The sequence below is a fragment of the Nyctibius grandis genome, chromosome 3, assembly GCF_013368605.1.
Source record: "Nyctibius grandis isolate bNycGra1 chromosome 3, bNycGra1.pri, whole genome shotgun sequence".
In the NCBI taxonomy this organism is placed as follows: Eukaryota; Metazoa; Chordata; class Aves; order Nyctibiiformes; family Nyctibiidae; genus Nyctibius; species Nyctibius grandis.
The window spans coordinates 71803127-71830051 of NC_090660.1; the positions used below are offsets into that span (position 1 = coordinate 71803127).

At 40.1% G+C, this 26925-nt stretch overlaps 1 protein-coding gene across 3 annotated transcripts in view; it reads left to right on the forward strand.

Annotated features, from left to right (window-relative positions):
- Positions 1-26925, forward strand: part of CHD7 (chromodomain helicase DNA binding protein 7) — a 133609-nt gene that overhangs the window by 63080 nt on the left and 43604 nt on the right. For all 3 annotated transcript variants that reach the window (XM_068395840.1, XM_068395842.1, XM_068395841.1), the window contains exons 3-6: positions 9409-9830; positions 18500-18638; positions 21941-22078; positions 23135-23200. In XM_068395840.1, the coding sequence (XP_068251941.1) occupies positions 9409-9830; positions 18500-18638; positions 21941-22078; positions 23135-23200 (765 nt within the window). The remainder of the gene's footprint in view (positions 1-9408; positions 9831-18499; positions 18639-21940; positions 22079-23134; positions 23201-26925) is intronic.

Consider the following 26925-nt stretch of genomic DNA (forward strand, 5'->3'; position numbering starts at 1 on the left):
CAGCGTTTGCACCCACTATGCTGGTCTTTGATTTTCTACTTAGTTATAAACCTGATGCCATTTGCTCTGCGTCACTGTGATTTAGATTTGATAACAGTAGAGAAACATATTGATAAGAAGTAGATATGAGCTAACTAAGGTTCCTCTTAAAATGATTCTGAGTGGCTTTAGTCTTCTGTAGAAAACCAAAATTTTAGGGGATATTTATCACTTCAGTTACTATGGCTAGGCTGTAAGCGCTTAATACACCAAGTCAGTCAGGACTGTTCTGTTGGGTTTTATTTTTCTGGGTAGGGAACAGGGCGTTAAGTGGAAATCATAGTTGGTACCAGAGAGTCATAACCTGTGGTGATGGCAATACAGTGTGATACAGGAACAGGTCACCCTTGAGAGAGGATGGATCTCTGCGTATTTGACGTTCAGTAACTGGGAGGAGGGAATTCGGCTGGCAGAGTAAGGAGGCTGCGTGTGCAGGGCAGTACGCTTCCCCTCTTCCCTCGGGACCTTGGATTTCAAAGTGTGGCTGTGAAATGTGCCCAAGGCAGGGAATATGTTCGCATTTTCCTGTTTTGGAGGAACTGCTTCACTTCCGCAGTGGAGCTGAGGGGTTGTGGGGAACATGGAGGCAAGCCCAAGAGCAACTATTCAGCCTATATATATGCTAAAATGTTAGGTTAGTCTTTGTAAGGCTTATGTATTTAATAATATCGGTTTCAATATTACTGTTTTGGTTGAATATGTGAAGGTGTTTTCTCCCCTATTCCCCCTTTCCTGGAGAAGTTGAAGGATTGTACTAGGTCCTCTGCAAACCGTTTCATCCTGACATGTTCTTACTTTATGGTGTGACTTCCCCATCTTGCCTGGACATGTGCAGCCGCCACCTTGTTTTAGAGAGGTTGGAAGAGTCTGGTGGTAAACTTCCTGGATATTCTCTAATCCAAGGAATTCTCTAGTAAGCGCTAGGTATCTTCATAGCTGTGCTTGGGCGTAACTTCACAGATGTAACTTAACAAAGAAAATATCCACATTTTTAAATACAGGTCCTACTTGGCAGAAGTAAGGTGTTAAGGAAAAGATGCTTATGGGTCATTTTACAGTAGGATTCTCACTGGTCTGCCTGTCGTTTTCCCACCTGTGGTATAGACTGCATAACATAAACTCTGCAAAACTTCTGTGGTAAACCTCATGTTGGCGTGTTTCTGCTGTGTCTACTGCTTGATAATGAAGCATACACAGAAGTGAGGTTTCCTTCCACCATGGCTGTGCAGGGAAGGCAGGCTTGAGGTAGAGCACAAGCTGTCAACATGAGCAATATGGCTTTTGCCAGTAGAATTTGGTACCCAATTGTCCCACCCTTTTTATGTGTCTCTGCAGCTAGAGTTAGTAAAAACTTCCAAAATCGTGAGTCTTTGACCAATCTACCTGGTGGTGATGGAGAGTGGAGAGTCAGGCTCCTGGTGTGTGTGATATTCAGGACCTGCTCTGCTTGCATTAGGAGCAATCTTACACTGCTGTCTAAGCCACTATATGTTACAAAGTAATCTATAACAAAAAAGTATTAATAAAATGTTTGTCCTGTGGACCATCACATTAGTAGTTATATGCAATTGATACGGTTGCTATTGCACATTCTTACGTGGAAGGCTAATCTGGAGCGTACACATCTCGTTATCTTAGGGATGGCAGTTCTCTGAGACTCTGATCAACACTGATGTCGATTCTGATCAATGGTCAGTAACCAGAAGAGCTCTCTTAAGGGATAAGTTGTTTTTTTTGGGCTGTGAGCAAACCATCAGTGCTCGTTGCACTGGCTGATATTCCATAGTTTTAGTAATGTCTCTCACTTTATGTGAGCACAAAACAGTGTTGCTATGTGCGGTTACTACAAAATATAATGGGATGTTTTTCTTTTTGGATGGCCACATTAGTGTCATTCATCTTTTGTAATCTGTGTTACTCCATAGAGTATATGACCAGAAAACAAATAATACTGTAGCTGTGCTGAGACTCAATGAAGAAACTCTATTATGTATAGCATGTTTTTATTCTTCCACTTACAGTAAGTGGGTGATATTTTCAGCTCCACCAAATCAGCAATGGGTGTACTTTTGCAGTGGTGGTTGAGGGCATTAACATTGGTTTTAATCACTTCCATACCACTGTTAGGATGCTGCTAGCATCAGAATTCTAGTTGTTTTGATTCAGAGTTTTTCTGGCAACTTTGGATCAGCAAGTTTTAACTTTTTAGTAGTTGCACTTGTTTTTCAAAAAGATTCTCCATTAGTAGTAACAGAGCAGGAAGATTTGCTTAAGAAATAAAATGGTATTGCAGCAGCACTTCACTAAAACAGAACTTTTTTCATGCAAAGTGATTTTTAATTGTCAAGTTATGTCTTGCTAAGAAGGTATTAATAGAACTTTTGTTTTTCATACCTCTTCATCTGTATTTTGTAGAAGTTTGGCAAGCGATGTAGTAAACTAGAAGATTCCTGTGGAGTCTCTTTGCAAAATAGACTTTTTTCACTCTCATCTGGTGCGATGCCTTTCCCTTTGTTGCAGAGAAGATCACTGACAACGCTTGTCAGTTTATAAATGCAAGTTGTCACTTTGGAACTACGATTTTTGAGAGAGGTTTCTGAAGTACTGAGAAACCAGTTGTTTCTAAACAGCATCATATTGCCCAAAATCTTTTAAGGTAATACTAAGTGTTTTAATATAGTAAAGTAAAAAAGACATATACATCTTCAATTCAAGGCAGTAGTTTCACAGAAGAGGGAAGGGGTCATCATTCACAGTAAAGGAGGAGAAACTGCTTGGTAACACAGGTTTCGGAAAGAATTATGGGTGTGAGCATAGTCTTGAGGATGTTCCTGGACTTTAGCTACTATAGGAAAAAAAACTGTACAGCTGTACTGTTGTTGAATGTAGGTACTGGTATTTGGTTGCATTTTTGGAGTTGGTGTTGATTCCCGTTTATTGTGGAGTTTATACTGATATGTGAGCTTTGCAGACAGACAATGTCTGAAAAGTATTTCTGTTGGTCTAGAGAAGCCAAAGCATGCTTCAGATCGAGGGAGCACCAAGACAAGCCTAATGCTGAAAGTGTTGACAAGACAAGTTGAGAATTGCAGGCACAAAGCAATGCATAGAGACACGATACGGAAACTTTCCAAATGATTTGTTTGGAGGGTAGTCAAGATGAGTAGTTTGTTCTAAATAATCCAGAGGGATGATGAATCCTTTCATTAACCTTTGAAAGGAAGAATCTTGGAGCAATTTCTACATGTGATGCCTTTTAACACCCTGGGGACTGTGCTATCAGGAAGGATACAAATTCGAATGTGTGCTTGCAGCCCAGAAGGCCAACCATATCCTGGGCTGCATTAAAAGCAGTGTGGCCAGCAGGTCAGGGGAGGTGATTCTGCCCCTCTGCTCTGCTCTCCTGAGACCACCTGGAGTACTGCATCCAGCTCTGGGGCCCCCAACGTAAGAAGGACGTGGAGCTGTTGGAGCGAGTCCAGAGGAGGGCCACGAAGATGATCAGAGGGCTGGAGCACCTCTCCTATGAAGATAGGCTGAGGGAGTTGGGGCTGTTCAACTTGGAGAAGAGAAGGCTCCAGGGAGACCTTCTAGCAGCCTTCCAGTACCTGAAGGGGGCCTACAGAAAAGCTGGAGAGGGGCTTTTTATAAGGATGTGTAGTGATAGGACGAGGGGGAACGTCTTTAAACTGAAAGAGGGTAGATTTAGATTAGATATTGGGAAGAAATTCTTTACTGTGAGGGTGGTGAGACACATGAACAGGTTGCCCAGAGAAGTTGTGGATGCCCCTCCCTGGCAGTGTTCAAGGCCAGGTTGGATGGGGCCTTGAGCAACCTGGTCTAGTGGAAGGTGTCCCTGCCTGTGGCAGGGGGGTTGGAACTGGATGATCTTTAAGGTCTCTTCCAACCCAAACCATTCTGTGATTCTATGAAAATGAGGGATCTCTGTGGCACTAGGTAGACCTGCTTCGAGAAGCGATGCTGTAGTCCGTCTTCTGTGTTAAAAGAACTTTCTTTGGTTGCAGGTTGCTGTTTTAACTTTTCCAAAGTGAAGGTGATAATTCAAAATCACAGCAATTGCTGCAAATGAGAATATTCAGTAATGATTTACCTAACATGAAATTATCCATTGTATAGATACCATATTGGAGAGGTTTGCATTTTGGAGCCAGTGGGAACTGACTGGGCACTTACTCTGCTGTTACGCAACTTAGTTAATAAACCAAAGTCCAAGAAAATTGAAACAAAATGTGGTTACAGTAGATCTTTTTCAAAATATGGAAAAGACCAGGGAGCCTGGAAATACCTGTGAGGGAAATGAAAGTAGTCCTGGTAAAAAGGAACTTGTTTGTTTGTTTGTTTGGTGCGGATGTTTAAATTTCACAAAGTTAGCTGTGTCATGGCATGTACTTTGCTCTTGCCTCATGCTTCTTAAAGCTCAATATTGGCTCAAGCTGCTGCTCTGCTAGGGAAGCCACACTCAGCTACTTTCAGTGCTTAAGTACAGTTGATTGTGGTTCAATCCTTGTTCGAGCAACAGAAAGATTCTCCTCCTTAACCTCCCTCCCTGCCACTAACCCTCACTGGATTAATCCTACATCCTGTCCATCTTGCTACTTTACAGAACAGGCCTGGTTTGGGACATGTAGCTGTGCTTTGGGCTGCGAAGGATGAGCTTAGCTCTAACGTGTAAGCAGCTGTGAAACACAGGCAGGTTCATTTTTAATTTTTCAAATCTTGGTGATACCTGTTCGGAAGTTTAAAAATAAGTTTGAATTCCAGAAAAGTGAGATTTTTGCATTCCAGAAACAATGTCTCAAATAGTGTTTTCATTTCTAATTTGCTTGGATATTGTTGGCAAGATCATATTACCGTCCTGGGTAACCTGTTGAGCTGCAAATTACTTTTAACTCCTCAGAGTTCCTGAAGAATCTTTGTTTTGCTCTAATAAGCTGCGATCTTTAGGAGTGTCCTGCATTGTGATATTGCATGTTAATAGCATTGATTGACTGTCAAGCAGTGGGAATCGATCAGGAAACGTCCATTGTAAAATTAAAAGGTATTACTGAAGACTGTACCATGCTGCTGGTTGGGGAGGTGACTAGCCCCAGTAGTTGGTGGTAGGAGTATTAATGTGAGCTCCAGGTTTTTTCGCATGATTAAAACAGGCCATCTGTTCTTTGTTAAATGTTTACAAAAACAGCTTTTCTCTAAAAGATTTAGAGAGATGTGGGTCTAGTAAACACACTAATATTTTTGAGCACCTTTTTCACCTTATTTCAAATAATACCAAAAATAATTCTGCTGCAAAATCAGATAAGATTAATACCTATTTGTGTTTAATCTTCACTAGTTTCTTTCCTGTGGAAGATTAAATTCTGTACCAACATACTAAATTATGGCTTTGCTATTACTAAAAGCAGCAGGAGAAGCAATTTCTGTGAAGTACGCAGATAAATTTTTCAATCGTTTGGTAAAAACTTGTAATAGACATATACTTCTAATTTTGTAAATGGGAAATGGGGTTGTTTCATTAGAAATTGTGACCCCATAACTAGAGTTAATCCTTTGTAGATTTAAGGAAGTAGGACTATTTGAAATAATTCCTTGTGGTTGGCTTAAACTAATATTTACTGGTGAAAGCCTATTCTCCTTTTCTCCTTTCTTAAGAAAGAGCAGACAACTGGTTTGGGGTAGGAAAATGCATCTTTCAAGCTGCTTCTGATCTCCTCACTAGATTTGTGCTGCTCCTACACGGCTTCACACTAGGGAGCAATGTGGGGTTGTCAGTTAGGGATAAACTGTTTTAGCATATTGCAAAAGTGTAGGCACAGACTTCCTAGAAAACTAAAGTTAATCACACCCATTTCTTTGAAAGAGTGCTACAATTTAAAAGATCACATATAAGTGAATTACAAAATATGCCAAACTGCAAAGGGAGTGGCATATGGCAAAAGTAATGTATTTCCAAGTAATAGGAAATATAACCAAAGCCTAATTAGGCAGAGTTGGCTTTTTGTAGCTTAATGTTTTGAGGATTGTGAATGATGTGAAACAAAAACATAGTATTTTAATTTGTATGCTTGGTAATGCACATAACTTGGCACTGTAAATAAAAGGCAGTCAGGTTTTTTTTAATATCTGTTTCATGCATAATGAAGTCTAATGTATAGTCTAAGTTGTTTTAGAGCCTGAGAATGACTCTTGTGGATAAGCTTTTTGAGGTAGTAAGAATCTGAATTTTTATAGGATGCCATCTTCCAGAATGAGTTCCTGAGTACTACAGTGTGGCAGCAATCGCTGCCATTCTCAATGCTTTACCTTCTGGCCAGACCTTACATTAAAGCTGCAAATGTCAAATCATGATGGGCTGACATTGCTGTTGTGGAGACTTGGAAAGCTATCTGCCTTTCCTTCAGGTTTGCTTATGACTCTGCTGGAAGTTGTTGTTCAGACTTCTAAAATGAACAAGCAAAACAACCCACAAGTCTGAGAAAGGAGATGAGGATTAATTTTTTGAGTTAGATTTAAAAGGTAGTGAGAATACTCAAGCATGTATAAAACTTCATGTTGATTTCAGTGACACAGTCATATCACTAATGAAGGTGCAACCTTGAAAATTTTGTAGAACTAAATTTACGTGGCATTACGGGATTTCTTGTGGTTTTTAATATTTGTTGGCTTGGTGGTTACACATGCTTAAGAGGAAGAAAAATAAATTAAACTACCAATTCTGATTCGTTCTAGAATGTTGTGCCTTATGTATAAGCTTATAGGTAGTTGTAAAAGTTGTATAATATGGCAAACAAGTACTGTAGTGCTAAACACGACATACTTGCTCCATACAAATTTTACAAATAATGGAGAGAAAAACTTAGATTTCTTTTATGTTAGATACAGCAAGTGAACAGTATTTAAAAAGAGTACTGAGTATTGCGGTGGACAGCTCGATGAAGGCATTGATGAAAACTCACACTCAGGGTCTCTGAAAAACATAGGGTGCATGAGATATGAAATAATATATAATATAAATAATATAGAAATATATTGACAACATTGGAAAACTGTAGTTTAAAAGTACCACTCTGAAAACCTATGGATAAGAAGTACTTAGAGGTGATCTGTGTAATATTCCTGTCTTTTCCTACCTAAAATAAGTGTTAGATACCACAAGTGCATAATGGTCTGAGGTACAGAGAAGACAGTTTTGTTCTGTGTCACAGTACAAAGCTGAGGAGACATTCAATTCAACTCAGTGAACCAAATTCAAAACCAATTTGAAGATTTAAAATTTCTCTATTTTATGTAATGTATAAATGGACTGCAGAACTCATTGGCATCACTGACTATACAGATATCTGGTCTTTGTGAACTTTCCAGCATGGAGATATAGAAGTGTTATGGTTACCACAGATTTTCTCAGAAGAGGTGTTGGTTCATACTTCAGGATGCCTAACATGAGATTGCCTTGAGGTGGGGCTGATTGATGTGGTCTCGTGCAATGGCTGCATCAGGTTTGCATTAAAGCTGAGTTTCCACTGGGACTAAGACCCCGTTGCACTAAAAAGTATCTTAATATTAACAGGTGGAGGACAGAACCATGCAGAAGTCACCCTGGAAGTTCTTAGTTAAGCCAAGCAGACCCAGATCTTAAGTCCATCACTCAGGCCTTCCCTCTTGTCCTGGAGTCTCCTCCATTAAGAAGTGTAGTGTCTAGCTCCTACCGTTCAAACCTCTCCCAAACAGCAATAAAGAGTTGTCTTCACTTCCTGGCAGCCTTTCACCTTCTGCTGCTTGGGTAGCTTCTGAGTATGTGAGTGTATTCAGGGCACAGCATTTCTTTGCTGCTGTGAAGAAATGCTGAAAATAGTTAGGACTCCACTGATTCAGTTTGTTTACATTCAGAAAACTGTATTGATGTATTTGGAAAAACACACATGCATTCACTTTCTCATGTAATGATATGAAGAATTTTATTTCCTAAATCTTAAGTGCATTGTTTTTTTGGGTCCAGATAGCTAAAGTTATATGTCTGTGTATGCCCATCAGTTCTCCTTATGCTCAGGGACTGGCTTTGTAGTCATTCGTTTGCACGCTTGCCACTCCTGAGTACGTGCAGTTTGAATAAAAAGCGGAGAAGAGGAAATGCGAATAATATCATAGACAGTTATACAGGCACTGCTATTCCTGAAGTAAAGTTCTGATTTGCTATAAACCTTTCTCTCCCCGATTCAATGGATCAAACATCTCAAATGGGTAGACTTCATGACCACAGCTAATGGGGAACTCTTCCACCTAGAATCATGCCAACTTAATTTTTAGGGAAGAGAAAAGGAAGAGAGAGAGAGAAAGAGGGTGGGAAAACGGTCTGACCGAATATGCAGTTGCAAGAAAGGCATCGTACAGTGTCACGCTATTACTTTTCTTCTTGAAAAGCACTGTCGTCCTGCGTTTGTAACCATGGGCAGGCAGTGAGGAAGCAGGTTAGAGCTTTGATATGCTGCAAAGTCACAGTAGAGCTTAGACTTTTTTTTGTCGCAGGCTCATGGATCTTTGTGTAGAACAGAACCATTCAGAGGAAAAGAGTTGCAAATATATCCAGTATGTTTAGTCCAGGCATTTGGCATTCGTGTAATTGTACATAGATTTTCATGTACTCTAAGACTGGTGTAAAGCTGATACACTGTACAGACTTTGAAATAGGATGCTTTTGCAGGTTCACAAACACTTCAGGTAGTTCTCTGTCCAATCTGTAGCAGGAACAAATCCATTTCAATTACAGGGAAGGAGCTGTGGATCTTTGACATAAAACGTAACAGTATATTACATTTTAAAGTGGCTTAATTCTTCACGTGCCGATCAAAATACCTGCTGTCACAGCTGAACCAATGTAAATTGCAGTGATTAATTTTATATAAATACAGCCTGTGAATATATTTTCCTTTCACATGTCTAGAAACAAGCTTCAACAATTTTTTTTCCCTGGAGGACAAAGTTCCAGTGCAACTGAATCATTTGTAACAAGTTATTAATTCTACCAATAACTATTTTGAAATATCTGAACTAACAATTTATTTCCTTTTGCATCTGAATGTTGGAGACCCTAAATATTTTCTATACTTCCACTTTATATACAAGGTTTAGAATAATTTCACCCTTGCTATATTGAGAATTTCTGGTCATTTTGCTACTGTTTTAACCTCAGAAAGCTTTGGTTTTTACTGGTTTACTGTACAATATTTCAGATATGCTACTAGGTTAATCTTCTGCTTAGTATTTTCTCCCTCTGTAACCTCTTGCTCCAAAAGAGCAAAGTTTTAGAAATCAAAGTTGCAAATCTCCAATTTTATTTCTATTTGTCTCTCTCAGCATTCTCCGTCAGAACCCTTTTTAGAGAAACCATTGCCGGATATGACTCAGGTTAGTGGACCGAATGCCCAGCTAGTGAAAAGCGATGATTATCTGCCATCAGTTGAGCTGCAGCCACCGCAAAAGAAAAAGAAAAAGAAAAACAATCACATTGCTGCAGAAGGTCCCAGTAAAGGTTTTGGAAAGGAAGACTTTCCTGGGGGACTTGACACACAGAATCTGAGCAGAAACTCAGTGGATTGCTCCCAAGAAGAGAAGAAGAAAAGGAAAAAGCCCAAGGCAAAAAAAGAACCGAAGGATCCTAAAGAACCCAAGGAAAAGAAGGAGCCCAAGACCCCCAAAGTCCCTAAGATCCCTAAAGAGCCAAAGGAAAAGAAAGCAAAAAATACCACGCCAAAACCCAAGACCAGCAAAAAGGCTAGGTAAGCAGGAAACTTCTATATGTGATCAAACAGTGTGTTTGTGGGATTTGTAGAGCATCTGTGCTAAATGGCGTGGGTGGAGAGGAAATCTTGTTTTGTCGTTTGCCTTCTACCATCTACAACATCATGTTTTTGAGGAACTTGGGCATATTTCTCGTTTGGCTTTCCTGTTTATGGCTTCACAGTTATTTTAAACAATCTGGAAAGGCAGAAGGTTAATTTTTCTTTTCAAGGCATAAAAAATTCTGGATGTGTTAGATTCCAAAATTAACTCTTTCTCCTCTAATGCTGATCTGGCCTTGTGTGTGGTTTGTGTATTAAGAAATTAAATTGCTTCAACATTAATGTAGATTTGACCAAATCCATGTTTGATGACATTTTTCTCTAAATAAAGAAGTAAGTTAGGTACTTAGCATTGTTACAAGTTGTACAACCCTTACAGACACTATTTTATACTGACACAACCCATGGGCTATCAGCTCTGATGTTAAAAAGGCATTTTTATATGGATATTGATGTATCCTCACTGTAGGGATTATATTCATTTTGCTGTTTCATGTAAAGACAATTTTCCTAGCAGAAAATCTTTGTGGATAGACCAGATGCTTTAACCCCGTTTTCTTAACTGTTTTCACTCAGCATCGTGTCCCTTTATCAGGATAGGCTTAAAATGCTACAGAGTAGTATGATAAAGAACAAACTGCCGTTACACATGAGTAAATACGTCATAGACAATAACACATATTCTTTCCTTACCCCTCAAGTCCCTAAACACCATGATTATAAATGTCTACTTGAAAGAAAACTGAGAGGAAAAAGACATTAAAGCTCAATATTTTTTTTCATTTGTACCTAGAATTTCTTACAACTGTTCTGAATTTGTTCCAAACATCTGAGTCTGTTTTTCAAGATGTGGGTAGCGTTATAAACTATAACTTCCAGATGGAAGCAAAGCCAGACTTGGTTAATCCAAATCAGTTTGCAAAATCCATTTGTTATTAGGGTTTAAAAATTGCAGTTAATGAATCAGCTTTACATATATTCTACAAGACTGACTATTGGTTGGGTTTGATACAGCTATATTGGTTGGGTTTGATACAGCTATATGGCTAAATGAGGCTTGGATAGTAAGATGTTACTGTTCCTTCTAGCAAGAAAGAGAAGTTTCTGTGTTAGCAGAAACGATGTTTCCTGAAGAATTTATAAACACTGGCTTGTAAAATCAAATGTTGTCCTGAACAGGTTGTATTAACTGTTCAGTAAATTACAGTTGATCAGCCTGTCCTACTGAAGATGTTACTTCGGCTGTGTTCCAGACTGTCCTAAGGATGGGGTTTACATATGTAGCAATTCACAGCTTAGAAAAACTCTTTTAAGTTATGTATCTCCCAGTATGAGTTTTTGAAACCAAAATACTGTATTAGCTAAAGTAAACTTCTGTTCCATTTCCCTATACCTTATAGAAGCCTTCCAGTACCTGAAGGGGGCCTACAGGAAAGTGGGAGAGGGGCATTTTATAACGGCCAGTAGTGACAGGACGAGGGGGAATGGTTTTAAACTGAAAGAGGGTAGATTTAGATTAGATATTAGGAAGAAATTCTTTACTGTGAGGGTAGCGAGACACTGGAACAGGTTGCCCAGAGAAGTTGTGGATGCCCCCTTCCTGGCAGTGTTTAAGGCCAGGCTGGATGAGGCTTTGAGCAACGTGGTCTAGTGGAAGGTGTCCCTGCCTGTGGCAGGGGGACTGGAACTAGGTGATCTTTAAGGTCCCTTCCAACCCAAACCATTCTATGATTCTATAGGTTTAAAGACTAACCAGGTCATACTGCATGGGATTGAGTATCTCCCGGGAATTTTTGCAACAAGAAGCAAAAAAGCTTTTACTGCAGGACTTCTCAATTAGTGCGGTTTTACAAGGTCTTGACTGCAATGAAGCTTTGTTTAATAAGCAACGGTTAGGAGGAGTCTGCCTCAAAAACATGCATGGGTTCCTGTGGCTGTGCTGGACATCAGACCTCAGAGCTGGTCTGTCCCATCCACTCAATTCTAATATCTCTTTGCACATCTTCTCTAAATTTTGGGATGTGCCATGCAGAGTAAAGGAGCAGTGTTTCCTTTGAAGGAACAAATCACTGTTTTCTTAGTTGTATTTCTAGGAGACTCTTTATCTTCTTTCCCATTCAACAACTCTTGTCTCTGGGTGGCTAGGTGACTTAAGAGTATTCTAGTACGTGCTAAGCCCTGTTGTTTTACCTGTGAGAGGAACATGTTTGGAGCAGCATTAAGAGCATTCGCTGTTCCTTATGCTTACTCAGGGGTGTAGAGAAAGTCCTACTTTTCCCATAATGGACTTGTCTCTCCCTCTTACCAAATCCCCTCTTGAAAACAATGTGCTTATGTTGTGGTCTTGTCAGCTTCAGTGTCAAACTTCTTTGAAGAATGCTGAGACTGTGTTGGGATGCTGCACTGCCAAAGAATTTTAAAGCCGTGAAAGACATGTGCTTACTTTGGCAATATCACAGACAGGGGAACCTGTCCAGTGACAGATCATTGAACCAAGTTTTTAAATAAATCAACAGTCTAAACGTTTAATCATCTGAGCCACAGTATTTCGGCAGCACTAACTCCAGAAAGGAAGTTTTACAGTAGCTGAGTGAGATGAATGCAAGCTAATATAGATTATGGTATGATTATGTAGAAGTATAATATTTTGGTAAAGTTAGTGTGTGGCCTGTGTTTACTACTAGTGCTTACATTGCTCAGTATTTTGCTTCGAAGCATTGAAAGGAGTAGTGGGATTTTTAGATTTCTAAATTCTGTGCAAAACTAGTAGTTTTCTTTCCTGAATAAGCTCATCAGTTTTAATAGATGAGTTTTGCAGTCATGTAAAAGTCAGGTAAATAAAGTCAGACATAGGAAATGTATTTATTGAAGAGCAAGAGTTTTTTGGATAGAGTGTAACGAGTCCTTGATAGTTAGTTTTGACACAGGCTGTGTTAGAGCGTACACACAGATAAAAAAAACTGGTATTTAAGTATCTTAACCATTTTGTGATTTAGTATAGCTCATAATTTAACCCTGTTATTTCAGTTCCAATTTTGACTAACAGTATAATCCTTTTATTAAACAAACAACAAAAAAAACGGGAAGTTCATCCTTCACATCTCTTCTATCTTTGGTGTAAGTTGTGACAAAATGAGCAGCCTGCCTCACTGAAATGCACTTTTCGTGTGAGGGGCAACAGTCAGACTGGAGAATGGAAGAATCTGATTAATTTCATGCTTATTTGAATTGTGTGTCCCATGGCATCTTAGAAGGAAAACACCCAAGTGGACTGCTAGTATGTGGTACTGCACACTTGGTGATTTTGAAACAAAGATCACACGTTAATATTGTACTATTACACTTGTAATGGATATTAGCCCAATCCTGCTAATACAGAAAGACAAATACAGTGGTGGTGGGAAAAAACACTTGCAAAACAAAACTATTGTGGACCAAACTAGTCAGGTTTGAAAGCAAAATGTAGGTATACCTAGGATCACAAATGAAGGGTTTTCACTAAATTGTTCAGGTGATGATTATGTGGGCTCTTAATGTTATGGAGCTAGCTTCTGGCACATGCAAAGCAGGCCGATTTTTCCAAACGTAGATGGACAGGGAAAGGCAAGTAGTCCTACTGAATTGCAAAGTCATGGCTCAGATGTCCGTTCCTCCTGTGCCTGTCCCTGGAGGAGATGAGGACCACCTGTTTGAGAAGATCATGCTGCAGCACAGCTGATATCTCTCCTGCTGCTTCCTATGAAACCCTAGAGAGTGGCCACCGACTACGGTGGGAGAAGTAGTAACTATTTGTGAGGGCCAAATGGCAGCTCTTTGCAGGAGCTCATCCCTTCTCCCATCTCCTTGAAGCATTCTGCTTTGCCCGGCTGCTCTTATCTGCTTTCTCCCCTCCCCGTGGCAGGGGAAACTCTTCATCTTTCCCACACATACAGCATCAGTCTGGGATGCAGGGTAGGGCGAATGGGTTGCTGCTTGCAAGGGGAGCGCTAGGCGTGAGCGTAATTACCTCGTTTAGAGGGAGATGGAGACGGACTTTTCTGGCACACAGATTTGCTGTTTGTTGTATCGGAAAGGGGACGGCTCCTGGTTGCGGAAGCGGGAAGAGGCTGCTGCGTGGGGGAGCGGCGCGGGCTGCAGGACGCAGCACCCTGGGGAGCTGGAGGACAGGAAGAGAGGTCCTGAGGCGGCAGTGGTGGTTTCCACTCCCCAGCTCGGATCATCCTGAGCAAGGCAGGAAGGGGGAGCCTGTGGGAGAGAACAGGAAATCGTGCGAGATTTCCATGTGTGTGTCCACTGAGGCTGTTCTGTTCACACCTGTCCTCGTCTCCCTTTTGAACAAGCCCAGCTGCCAGATATTTACCTTTGCCTTTGCTGCAGGCAGGCCTTGTGGGCCAAGCGTAGACATTACTTTTTAGTAATTTGGCTGAGTTTTCAGGCTGGACAAAACGTTGTTGTCCTATTGTTTTTCCTACTTTTGTGACATATAAAAACTGATTAAAAAAAAAAAGGTTTTGATTACACTAGGAGCTTTAAAAAATAATAATTTTCCTCAGGTAAGGCAGTACAGAAAGTCTGACAGCTCTAACATTTTGAGAGGGTGGGATTACTTTTTTTATGGTTTTGATGCTCCATGGTGGATGTGTAATATTTTTCTAAGCCAGGTTCCAATCATGAATTTGTCACAGGATAGTGTTCCCAAACAGTAAAATAGGGATCAATAGTCTGTCTGATTTATTTTAAATGTTTAAATTACATAAATATGTTTTAGCATCATAAATGATTACATAAATATGCTTTGGCATCATAAATGATGCTTTTTTGCATCATCCAAATCCTGATAGCCATAATAAATTACACTAATAAACAGATCTGTCAGTTACCCAGATCAGATGAAGTAGTTGCACTATGTAAACATATGGGCTAATTACTTCCCTCTTAATCCTGTGAAGCATGCCATGCTTTTTGGGGTATTTTTGAGTCATGGTTTGGCCCTGTTAGTTCCTGAAGTTTGACCTAGCTCTGTAGGCGGCTGCTTGACGAACAGACACAAAACACTTTGTCAAAGTTTGGATACTTGTTCTTAAATTGTAATTCAAGCTTTCTTTTCAGTTATGCTACTTACAGTTTTCTTCTTCAGCCCGTTTTCCTTCACATTGTTCACTTGTCTGACCTTTCCTCCTGATCCCCTTTGGTCAGTATGCTGTGCAGTCCTCGGGGATAAGAGGATGAAACCAGAAAGTGGTATTGGACAGCTAGATTGTAAGACATCTAATCTGAAATGTCTGCATTTGTATCACTTGAATAGAAGGACTAGTTTAACTGACATTTTAAAAATATTTTAGTGTTTTGTGTGTGGCAAATATGACTTTCGTTTCTCCTAGATTTCTAGTTCTTGTTTTGGGACTGGACGCTATTTTGTCTCTAGTGGGACTTGGCTAAATTTTGCATTCATGCATGTGTAAAAACAAATATGGGAGAGAGTTGTCTAAATGTGTGTAAAACAGTTCGCCTTCCTTGTTGCCAAATTTGGAAAGTACTATTAAGATGTGCATCCAGAGTTCAGCACTGACACACAGACCGTAATGGTAATGGCAAAGTGTCTGCGAGGAGGTTTTTACCTCCCTGTGCTTATGTGTGGAAAGGTAATTCTGGTCCAGGCTAACACCATTCCTGAATGGCATGAGTATGATCTGCTGGAAAGTGGAAAGGCTGAGTCAAAAGTGGGTGCATTTAATTGTCAGGATCAAATCACACTGGCTCTGTGGGAAGACAGAGAGGAACAACAGTTGCTGACAATTGAAGGAAGCTGATGCTCCCACTGGCCAGGTGAAGCTCCTAGGTGCTTGGGAAGCACTGGGAAGCAAAGCCTCGCCTCGCTCGAGGGGACGGTGCTGTTTGTCTCTGGTTTATTTGTTCTTCACCTTCCTTTCTTTTCTTGAAAGAAACTGTAGCCGTGCATTTAAAAAGAGCCATTCTTCTGCTGAATTTAGAACTTAAAATTCCCACATGGGCTTTGTGATCTCCATGTTAGTGGCTCTTTTTCATGTGTCTGTTTTTAACTGGCCTGACAAGGGGGGAAGATGTGAAACTGTGTCCAAATTGCTTCGTCCCCACCTGCGTTGCAGAGAGTGACTCAGTACACCGAGGCATGGCTCGGGGGTATATCTAGGTCATGAAATACTCTTAGCTCCGAGTCCCTGCCGCTGCGGCGGGGAAAGGTCTGAGAGAGGCTGGAAAGAAACCGATGTCGGGGTGGCCCTGCTGCCAGTGCTAGAGTGGCTGGCGGGGCCTTTGTCTGGGCCTGGGCGAGCTCTGGGGAGCGCAGCGGCGGTCAGTGCGCGGGGCGGGCAGGCCCTTGTTAGCGCTGCCTGGCCTTTCAGCAAATGGGTACTTCATCAAACCTCGGCCACGCTATTCTTCCCGACTTTAAGCCTGTTATTCGTAGGCGGCAGTGCACCCGGGGCACGGTAACGACGACTAAACTTAATTGCGCACCTTGCTCTGATTTACGGGGGTCAGGGGCGGAAAGCGCCAGCCTGTCAGCTCGCCTCACCTGGCGGCTGGCCAGCTCCCCCGACAGGCGTACCTTTGATTTAAACAATCCGAGAAATATGTAAAGTTTTTGGTTTTGTTTTTGTTTTTTTTTGTTTTGTTTTGTTTTTTTCCTTTTTGGAAGCGGTTTCGCGGTGATTTGATAAAAGGCCGGGGGGGCGGTGTGGGGGGTGTGTGTGAGGGGGGGGAGCGCGGGGAGGGGGTGCCCGGGCCGCGGCCGCGCAGGTGCCGGGAGCGGCCGGGCGCTGATTGAGGGAAGCAGATGGCTGCAGTCGGTGGCCGCCAGCCAGCGGAGCAGGTGCTGGTCACGTGGCCGCGGGTTGCTAGGGCGACGCGAGCGCTCTCGGCGCGCGGATGAAAGGCACAGGGGGCCCCGCTTCAGCTGCGGCTTTGTGCCATTGGTGGCAGCTAGAGCGGAAACAAGCGCGGGGAGGGCAGGCGAGCGGCGGGCCGCTCCGCGCTCCCTCCGCCGCCGCGCCTTACGGGCTGGGCTTTCCTCCGCGGGCTTTCCGCGGTGTCAAACTGCCTCCTTTTATAAAAATTGTGACGGTTTGAGGCGGTTTTTTTTTTTTTTGAAAGGGAAGTTGGTCGCGCGCTGTAATTTAACGACAAGACAAATTCACTTCCAAAACTCCCAGTCTTTTCTTTGTAAATTTTATTTTTTACCAAATTCACTTTCAAAATTCCCAGTCTTTTATCTTGTAAATTTTATTTTTAAATCAACATCAGTTTAAACACAGGCTGCAAAAGAGGATAATGCCGCAGCTGAGTTGTCCCAGTCCCAAAGGGACGTGTAACTGTATTAGGGAGTTTTAAATGACAGCTCCAAAATACGCCTTCAGTGGGCCAACGCGCTGGTCAAAATGAACAAGCTTAAAGCTGATGCTTGTTTGAAGAGTTACAAGGCCAGGGATTATGAAGGAAAAACAAACCGCAGGAAGCGTCCCAGGTATGAAATGAAAACGTTGAGGGTGCAGGCGCCGTATAAAAGTGCCTGTCATACTGACTGGTGACCCGTACTCGCCGTTTGTAGGGTACCGGTGCATAACTCCGCTCTGCTCTTAAACGTCTCTGCAACTTTCCACAAGCAGGCTGTCAAATCGGTAACAGGCCTAGAGGGGGTGACCACAGAGGGGAAAAAGACTAGCAAAAAACCACACGAGACTCAAAGGCTAAATGTGCTTGAAATTACTAACTTGTACCATTGATTCTCCTTCGTTGCCATTTAAAAATTTCACCCCCACGACTCTGAAGGTCGTCTCTGTGTGTGATTTGGTGACAGTGTTATTTAAAGCTGCATTTTGGTACGTGCATCCTCACCCATTTCCAGGCCTCCGAGTGCAGTTGGAGAGATGGGGCCCCAGCTCCTCAGGTGGTGAACATTTTCATGGGGGAGGAGGGGGAGAATCAATACCCAAAACTCTTCTCTACCATCAGTGGATATAGCTTTCTAGTATCATATAGGTGATGACATACCAGCTGGGTGGTGTTTGCCCCCATACAAGCTGCGGTTGCACGCATTGAGGCCGCGTGGGTGTCCTCAGAGCTGACGTAAAAGCACCTTTCCTGCTTGGAAATAGCAGGGACGGTAGAAGAGAACGAAGAATTTTCTCGTTCAGTCCTTTGTTTTGGTAACGCTTCCTCTGGTTCTGCTCACTTGGTCCACACAGTTAGTATCAAGACAAGTACACGCATAATTCTGTTTCTCTTCACATGTGTTAGATTGCCCAAACACCGCTTTCAGAAAGCGCAGGTTTTGAAGAGAGCAGCTCTTCCTTTCCAGTCTCGTTTTTAGCTTCTTGTTGAATACATATTCGGTGTCACTAAGATCTTGAAGGAAAGAAGTGAGGTGTCCGTTGTTAAGGAATGGGGAAATGTACAGTGATGGCCCGTGCATCATTGATTTTACAGTTATGTTTCAATACTTCAATAAGGAAGGCAGTTGAAAATTAATGAAGTCACTGAAAACAAGCATCTCACAGATTAACAATTTTGTTAAGCACTTTTTGCTTATATTTTTGTACAAATATTGATTAAAAATACCTCTGTTTCAGTAACAAGAAACCAGATTCAGAAACTAGTGCTGCGAAGAAAAAGATTAACAAGGGAAAGGAAGGTTCTGAAAACTCAGATTTAGAAAAAACTCCGCCACCGTCACCTCATCCAGAAGATGAAGATGACCCAGGGGTTCAGGTAATGCTATCTTTCAAGTTCAATGTAGCTTTTGACAATTCAGATGTATAAAATGTTAGCTCTCACAGTCTTTGTTGCAGAGATAAGAGATATTCAGGTATTTTCTGTGTTGTTTAGAATGATGTACCAAGAAGATGAGAACTGGAAATCACAGTGGTGAATATTTTAGTAAAACAAGTATTCCTCATCATGATTTCGCTTTGCAGTCTTGTTACCTGCAGATATGGGTACAGTGCTGCCGAGTTTTCACGTGTTCTCTTCCATCACTGTTTCAATTACGGTGCTGAATTTTCTGTTCTGTAGGCTTAATGTGCCATTATGAGGTCTTGCTTATAAGCCTCATGTTCTTCTTGCATTGGCTTTGCAAACCTTCTGAAATCAAAAATAAGACATAACAAAGCAGGATATCAGAAATGTGCGTGTCAGGGACTTGTAACCACGCTGCTTTAAAAAATGAAGGGCCTTTTTGCAGGACTGCCAGTCATCGGCTAATGGTGGTTATTTCTCGACCACTGCACATCTATCACTTTCTGTCCAAACTTAATTCCATGTAAAGAAAATCTGGAAACAGAAACAGCATATGTGACAACTTGTGTGTGCTCTGTCATTAGCCATGTTAAGAAGTGGTCAGCTCCTGACTTGCTTCTGCTGGCAGTGGTCAGAGTAGGCAATAAAATTGAATTCCCTCATGAAGGGGTAGAGGCAAATTGTGATGGACGAAGTATGAGACTCCTAAATAGTCATGCTGGTATTACTGAAATCCATTGCATTCATCCATTGCGTATCAGGCTGTGGATGTGTTGCTTCTAGTTACGAGAGATGTCAAGACTGATGATCACTTGAGAATGGTCAAAGCAGCTTGGTGAAAAGGTTGGCAAACAGTTCTGTCCTAACACAAACATCATTCATGCCTTCTCTCTTACTATTTTCCAGAAGGATATAGAGTGTAATGAAATGTGAGCAACCTAATGTATTCTAGTTAAAAACAAAAGCAGCAACAGAAAAGAGTGTTACTTCTGATTTGTGCCAGCCATGTATTCTGAATTAGAAAAGCTGAGATAGACCATGCAAAGGTTAAAATGTTTGAAGAATAAGTTTTCTGTACTGTGCCACAAGTCTCTCTTAGCCTGATAATGGTGCTGACAAAAAAATACAGAAGAAACTTTTGGGGCTGATGGTGTTTTGGGTTAATTTGCAGATGATTCTGTCTGCAGTTCAATATATGTGCATGTTTTGCTTGTTTTCAGTGTAGTGGGACAAAAAATTCTGTTTGTGAAGCTCAGTTGGATGATAAATTCTACATTTGAAATATTTCTTCTTTTAGTTAGGGTATTTGCATCACTCTTAATTAAATGTAATATAGTATTTCAGGTAATTTTTGTTTTCTTAATGCTTTCTTGAACTGCCCATGTTATGCTGCGCCCACACTTTTTTGTGAAACTTAGGGAAGGGTTACAACCATATACACTGCGACAGCGAGAATTAATAAACTTGTTATGCATTTCCCGACAGAGATTGATATTATGCAGTTGTCTGAAACACTGTTTCATTCTTAGTGTTAAATACTGAGTCTTCTGTAAGGATCTTATGTAGTAATGCACAGTGATGCACTGTTATCGTTAGAGAGGAAAAATATTTACTTTTGTGTGTTGCCATACAGATTTTTTTTGTATTCTATTATCAAGCCTATTACCTTTCCACCTGTAGATCAGTTAATGAGTAAAAGATAATCTGATGCAGGTAAACGTATGCACAGTTTCTGACAACAATGCATAACAGTTGCAAAGCCTCATGTGGACATTAGAGGAAACAGGAAGCTAACCAAGTCAATAAAAATCAAATAGAGGATTATGATTACGTTTTAGGCATCCTTTCTATTCGGAAATGGAAGTAGAGATTTTTGGCACCAAAAATAATGGTAAAACTTAACCTATTGAGCCAAAAGAAAATTATATTTTCCCAACAGTGATTATGGAAACAAGGGTCCAAATTTTCCAAGTGGTATCTATTTTATAGTATAAAAATACTGTTTTGTGGAAACCCCCATAAGTTACTATGTTAAAGGTAGAAGCCACATCACCATTGTTTAAAAGGGTGATGTAAACTTAACCTTTGCTCAAAAATTTAATTTTCAGCTAAAGAATTTCTGATTTTGTGAAGTGCATCAGATATTTGTGCTTTAAAAAGTATGATTAACTATCTAAAAGTAAATATTTGACTTTGTCTATGTACAATGAGGAGACCTGGGTGCATAGATCTGTTAAACAAGCTACATAAGTATTTGCATGTACCAGTGAAGATGGATGTTAAGCTGAGAAAGATGTAAAAGTAAGTAGTATATCAATTCATAAAGATGTTTTTTTAACAGTTGATATTCAACATCTTTTTTTTTTTAATATATGTAAATCAGTCCATTGAGATATTTGAGTCTCAGCTGGCAGTTTCTTTCAACAGCATATGCACTCAGCTTTTAAAAATACATAACCTGATGCAGACTATCTGGGAATTTGGATTTTATTGTTGCAGAAAATGGTGTCTGGCACTGAATGTCAAGTTGCAAATTCGGTCAAATGCATGCTTGCGTATTTTACAGATTGTTTTCTGCAGTTTCTCTGAAGCTTTCTCTCATACTGGAGATGAGGGTATGGGGACACAGAAAAAACATGTTTTCAGTTCAGGGTGGTTCAAGTTTTTCATTCTCCTCTATTTGGGGTCTTTTCCCATGCTGTGCTGCAGGATGTCTTTCTCAACAGTGCTGGGTCAGTGGAGTGAGGAAATCGTGTTTCATTGTATCTCCCCTACAAGATAATCTGGGTACAACTGGGCAGAGGGGGAGAGCAAGAAAGTGTGTTGTCACTGCTTAGCAACACTGTGGGCCTTGCTGCGGAAAGGTGGTGTTTGGTTCCTGCATTGACCATCTGTCAAAGTGTGTCGTAGATGTAGCCGTGAATTGAGAGGTGCAACTTCTTGTATTTTAATTGCTTTCTGAGATATGCTTTTTGATGTCCTAACATGGTTTTAGTAATGCTCAAAAAAAAAATACCACTTTCCAACTCGAAACAAGCATGAAGTGGTTTTTTTTTTTCACTTGGTATTTTTTTTTTAAACAGAAGTTAAAAGCAGCTAACAGGTTGGAATTTAGAATAGTGATATCTCGATTCCACTATTTATATCAAGGTGCTGTAAAAATAATAGTGCTTGCTACACACTAGGGTATTCAAGAAGTATGAAGACGTTTTCTCAGTTATTCTGCAATCTGTCAATTCTATTTCTCATGAAAAACACCAATACTTTCCATTTAGAAGCGACGCTCCAGCAGACAGGTGAAGAGGAAGCGTTATACAGAAGACCTGGAGTTCAAGATTTCAGATGAGGAGGCCGATGATGCCGATGCTGCTGGAAGAGACTCTCCTTCAAATACTTCTCAGTCAGAGCAACAGGTCAGATGTGAACAGACTGGCTGTAACGGTAACATTCAAAGTTCAAATGCGGGCCCTTTTCCTGAGTGATATTCATCCATGGTTGGCACAGTGTGCCAGAAGGCGTTAGCTTTTTACTTTCTTAAAGAATATTAATTCATGACTTTGTTTACGAGCTGATGATACGCACTTTGAGACAGTTCTTTGAAATTAATGGTCTCTATGTAAAGGAAACCTAAACTGGACTGCTAGGAGTCTTGAATTTACTTCTGTGAATTCAGTGGTCTGGCTTCTGTGACTTTAGTAAACCACTCAAGCTTGTGTCCTGCTGCTAGGCACCATAAGAACCCCTTTATGAAATTACTACCTTGTAGTACCCAGCAGGGTACACTTTATTCTCTGTGCAATGTAAATGATGGATAAAATAGTTTGAATAAGATGAGGGGTAATAATGTAGGAATGACTGTTGTAACAATCTCATTGTTTTGTAGTGCTTTTTCAAAGAACTACTTCACTTAAGTAACTGATGACCTATTGGAGAATATATACATGTTTTTTGGTATTTCATTTGGCAATTTGTTAAGCCCTGTGAAATACTGTATGTGACCTCCATTGTTAATTGTGTCTTATCAGAAGGAGAATTTGGTAGGTTTGCCTGCAGTTATAACAGTGAATTAATGTAATAGTGTGATAGAGAATCACAGGCTATTTTGATGGCTATCATGTGCACAGTTGCACAGTCAGCTAGAGTTTTTGAACATTGTCTAATATTTAGGCTGTATGGTGCTGAAAGATGTGTTATTTTAGGAGACATGAACTGCCCATGTGGTTATATCTGTGTATCTGTCTGTGCATGTCAGCCTTAGTGAGAGAGCTAGAGTTCTGTTAGGTATCCTTCAATCCTTTATTATGGTATTAAATCTATTTGAATCCTCTCAGTTCTCATGCTGGGGGAAAAAGTCCTCCTGTGTATTAAACTCCTGTTGCAAAAAAAATATTTGAAGTTTTTCTAATGAAAGAAGTCTTTAAGTAACAAAGATGCACTCCCATAACTCTTGTGTGGTATTTATATTGTAGGAATCTGCTGATGCTGAAGGTCCTGTTGTGGAGAAAATCATGAGTAGCCGTTCAGTCAAGAAAAAGGTAAAGCAAAACAAAACCCCTTCCCCCCATATTTTTAAACAGGCTAAGCATATTTCTGCTGAAGCCTCATATTAAGTTCTTAAAATATCACAGATATTCCAAATTGAAAAACTGTTTTATTGAATAGAGGAGGTTCCCTGAAAGTGTCTTTAGATGGTATTTAGCATGCTTTTGGATAGACACATACAAAACAGATTACTTGTTTAAACGTCTTCCACTCTTTTCTTGAGTTTCTTCAGATGAGAATTTTGATTTTTGCAAATACACATACCTGGGAGAAATCTATGGTGCTTTTCACTTTGGAGTGATGTTTCATGGGAGTTTGAGAAGTGAGAGGACTCTCCTGTGTCCTAAGTTTGTGCCTTTTCTGGTAAAGAAAAATCCTTGCCCAAAATTTTTGCATCTTTTGGTAGTGGTTGTGCTTGGCAGCTAAAAGAACTTTATATGCAATCAACAATGTTACATATACAGGTGGTTAGTATCTTCCTTGTCACTATGCTAAGATGGTGAAAGAAACACTCTCTTTTTAGTTGTGTGGATCTCTTTTAATTCTGCCCTGCTTGCTAGTTATGTTCTTATTTTGCTTACAGATTCTTCTAGTCTGCTTCACAACTTGATTGGCCTTTGCACTTTCAAACTATTAAACTCTGAGTAGGACATAGAAAAGAACTTGTTCCAAAAAGGGCGTTGTTATATTTTCTAGACTTTTGTGTAGCCAGTTCTCTGACTTGTACTGCAGTTGGGCAGAAAACTGTCTGATTAATATAGATACGGCACTCATGTTGATCTTGGGTAACCAGAAATATTTATTTTCCTCAAAGCGTTAATTTTCATACTGGGGGACGGAAAGTTGCCTTTATTCATGGATTTCTTTTTTTTAATGTTGTGGTGTTTGGTTTTTGGGGGCAGGGGGATTTTGTTGTTGTTGTTGTTTAAATTTTATTACTACTGTCATAACATCATTAATGGCTTTGTAAACCTAAATTCATGCAATGTCATGACTGGCTGTGATTGAGTTTGACCTGTTCCTGCAGCTTTCACATCACAAAACCTCGTGGGCTTTTTTTTGTGATCTAGATCTATATTTTGTATTTCAAACCATAGGCTTATTTTTCAGATAAACTTCGTGTAATATAAACTCAGTAATTAGTTGTCCTGATGGTCTACTAGGCAGTAGAGGAGAATGCGGCCTTTTCATAAATGTCTTTACACTGGAAGCTGGTTTTCCCCAGTTATTCTTCTCTTCTTCCCCTCCCCTGCAAACAAAGGTGTGATTACTCATGGGGAGTGTGTATTTTGCTGCAGTTTGTGGGAAGTGGTTGGTCTGCTGCCTACATGTCTTTGATTGCAAGCTCTGCTGGAGGCAAGCTCTATTTTGAGCTCTTTCTTTAATGTTTTTTTATGGATTATATTTGCAGGTTTGAGGGATGTGTCTTCTTTCCCTGCTCTTCTTCCCAAACCACCTCTCCAAAATCAAAAAAAAACCAAACCAAACCAAACAAACAAACAAAAAAAAACGGATTTCAGGATGTTAATATTTAACATCTGAAGTATCCAACTGTGCTTTTATTAAAGGTCTTTTCCACTCTTACTAACGTCATCAAAACCCTGGTTGTTAGATTACTAATCAAAGTAAAATTGCTGCGATCAGGACCAGTGCATAAAATAAACATGAGGAAAGGCTTCACTAGGAAACCTTTCAGTGGATTAGGTTGTAACAAAGATGTTGTGTTCAAGTAAAGGACATTAGATAATGACTACGCTTTTTGAGTAGTATTCTTAGCATAAAATTGTGCTGATTTTCTCAAAAATAGCCTTAGTCTAGTTTTGGAGTTACCAGATATGATGCAGCACTGTACTTGCAAACATTTTTGAAATGTACAGAATAAAAGGTAAAAATTACTTTAGCTCATGTTTGAAACGTAAAAGACGATGTTTTTCCTTGTTGTGCTTAACATGGAATTTTGAATTCTGTGAATACTCTTCCCTCTTGCATAAAGTGTTAAGTACATGTATAACTCTCTTTCCAAACCATCACAGTCCTGTTGTCTTTACTTTGTGTGTGGAAATTATGTTTTTCTAATTATTTTCTTGGCCAGCTTCAGTCCCCTTTGAATTTCTGCTCCTCAACTTTGAAAAGGAATGGCTAGAACTAAATATGCTGTTCAGCACAAATAGCACATATTATGGAAAGATGTGGAGTTTGTAGAACATTATACCTGCATGTTACACATCTGAATTTCTCTTTTTGCTTACCAATACGTGGTGAGAATTAGATCTAATTGAACTGTGCACGAATGCCTATATGTCTTCCACAAACTGATTAGTTCACAATGTAGTGCTGTGTATCAACTGAGGAGATTGTTTTTTGTGTTGCTTTGCACCTGTTATTAGTGTGTTCTGTCTGCTGTCTTTCTACCAGTTGATATTTCTGTTTGTTTTAAGCTCTTACTTTACACCCGAGTGGCTTGCTCAAATAACTTTTGCATTTGCAAGTATTACTGTATCACTTCTGTGGCAATGGCAGTGCAGGATTGTGTGCTCTTAAGTATTTGCTTGAAGGAAGGGATCATTCGTTTCTTCAGTTGTCTGTTGAGACTGTGGATCAGATTGTCAATTATGGTCGCAGCTGGGCAATGATAATTTGAAGTGTCCTGCGTTACCCAGGTCTGCCGTGCACTATTATAGGATGTTTGCATAATCAGTTTGGGGAGAATTTTGCATAAATGTTCTATCTCACCTTTTTACCTGGTTAATGTAAAAGTACCTGTAGTGGGTGTTGGACAGTGACGTCAAAGGCGTAAGCTTCTGTCTCATGTATCCTAAACTGATGTATTGTTAAACCTTACTTGAGTGCTGGTGATTGTAACTTGATGAGAATTTTTTTTTGGCCATAGGCGTGAATGCCAGAGTAAGATTTTTATTTAGGTGAATCTTTGCACACTCATAGAACATATAATAACATAGACCAGTTATTACCTATTAGACAATACAAAAGTACGTTTTACTCATGAGAGTTACAGGATTTATCAAGATTTACATTGTAAATTATTGTTACTAAGTTGGCAGTTGACAGAAGATACACTTGGCTGAAATGCTGTTGAGGGGCGTTAAATTGGCTGATATGAAACCTTTATATAAAGGTGTTTAACCACGGTGTCATTTCAGGATTGATGTATCGCAAAGGATTCTGATTTAAAACCGATGAAAGAGACTTGGCCATAATACATTTCAGAAAACAAAAAAAAGTCTTAAAATTAGGGATGACTTCTTAAAGACCAGTTTTGCCTCAGGGTAGTGAATAGATTCAGATAATGTGATCTCTATTTTTTAATACTTTTTTTTTAAATACAGTTTTGACTTCTAAATATGAATACCTTCTTGAGAAACACTCCTTTTTAAATTTCTTGTTTAAAAAAAAAATCTTGATGGTCTTCAAATTCCTTCCTTCGACAGTATCTCTGTAAGTGACAGAGAAGCTTCTTCCCTGTATTTAGGGTTAGGGCATAGTTTTGACTTCAACAGGGGATTCAAGAAGATCAAGAAGTAGCACCAGGAGTACCTTATCTTCTTCCATTTCTTCAGGGAGAACTAGGTGGAAGCTGGTGTAGCTCCTCTCTCTAGAAAGGAACACAAGCAGACTGTACTGGAGTGATATAAATGCTAAAATGATAAAATCCCTTGCTAGTCTGGAAGAGAAGGAATACTATGTAAATAAGGGGTTA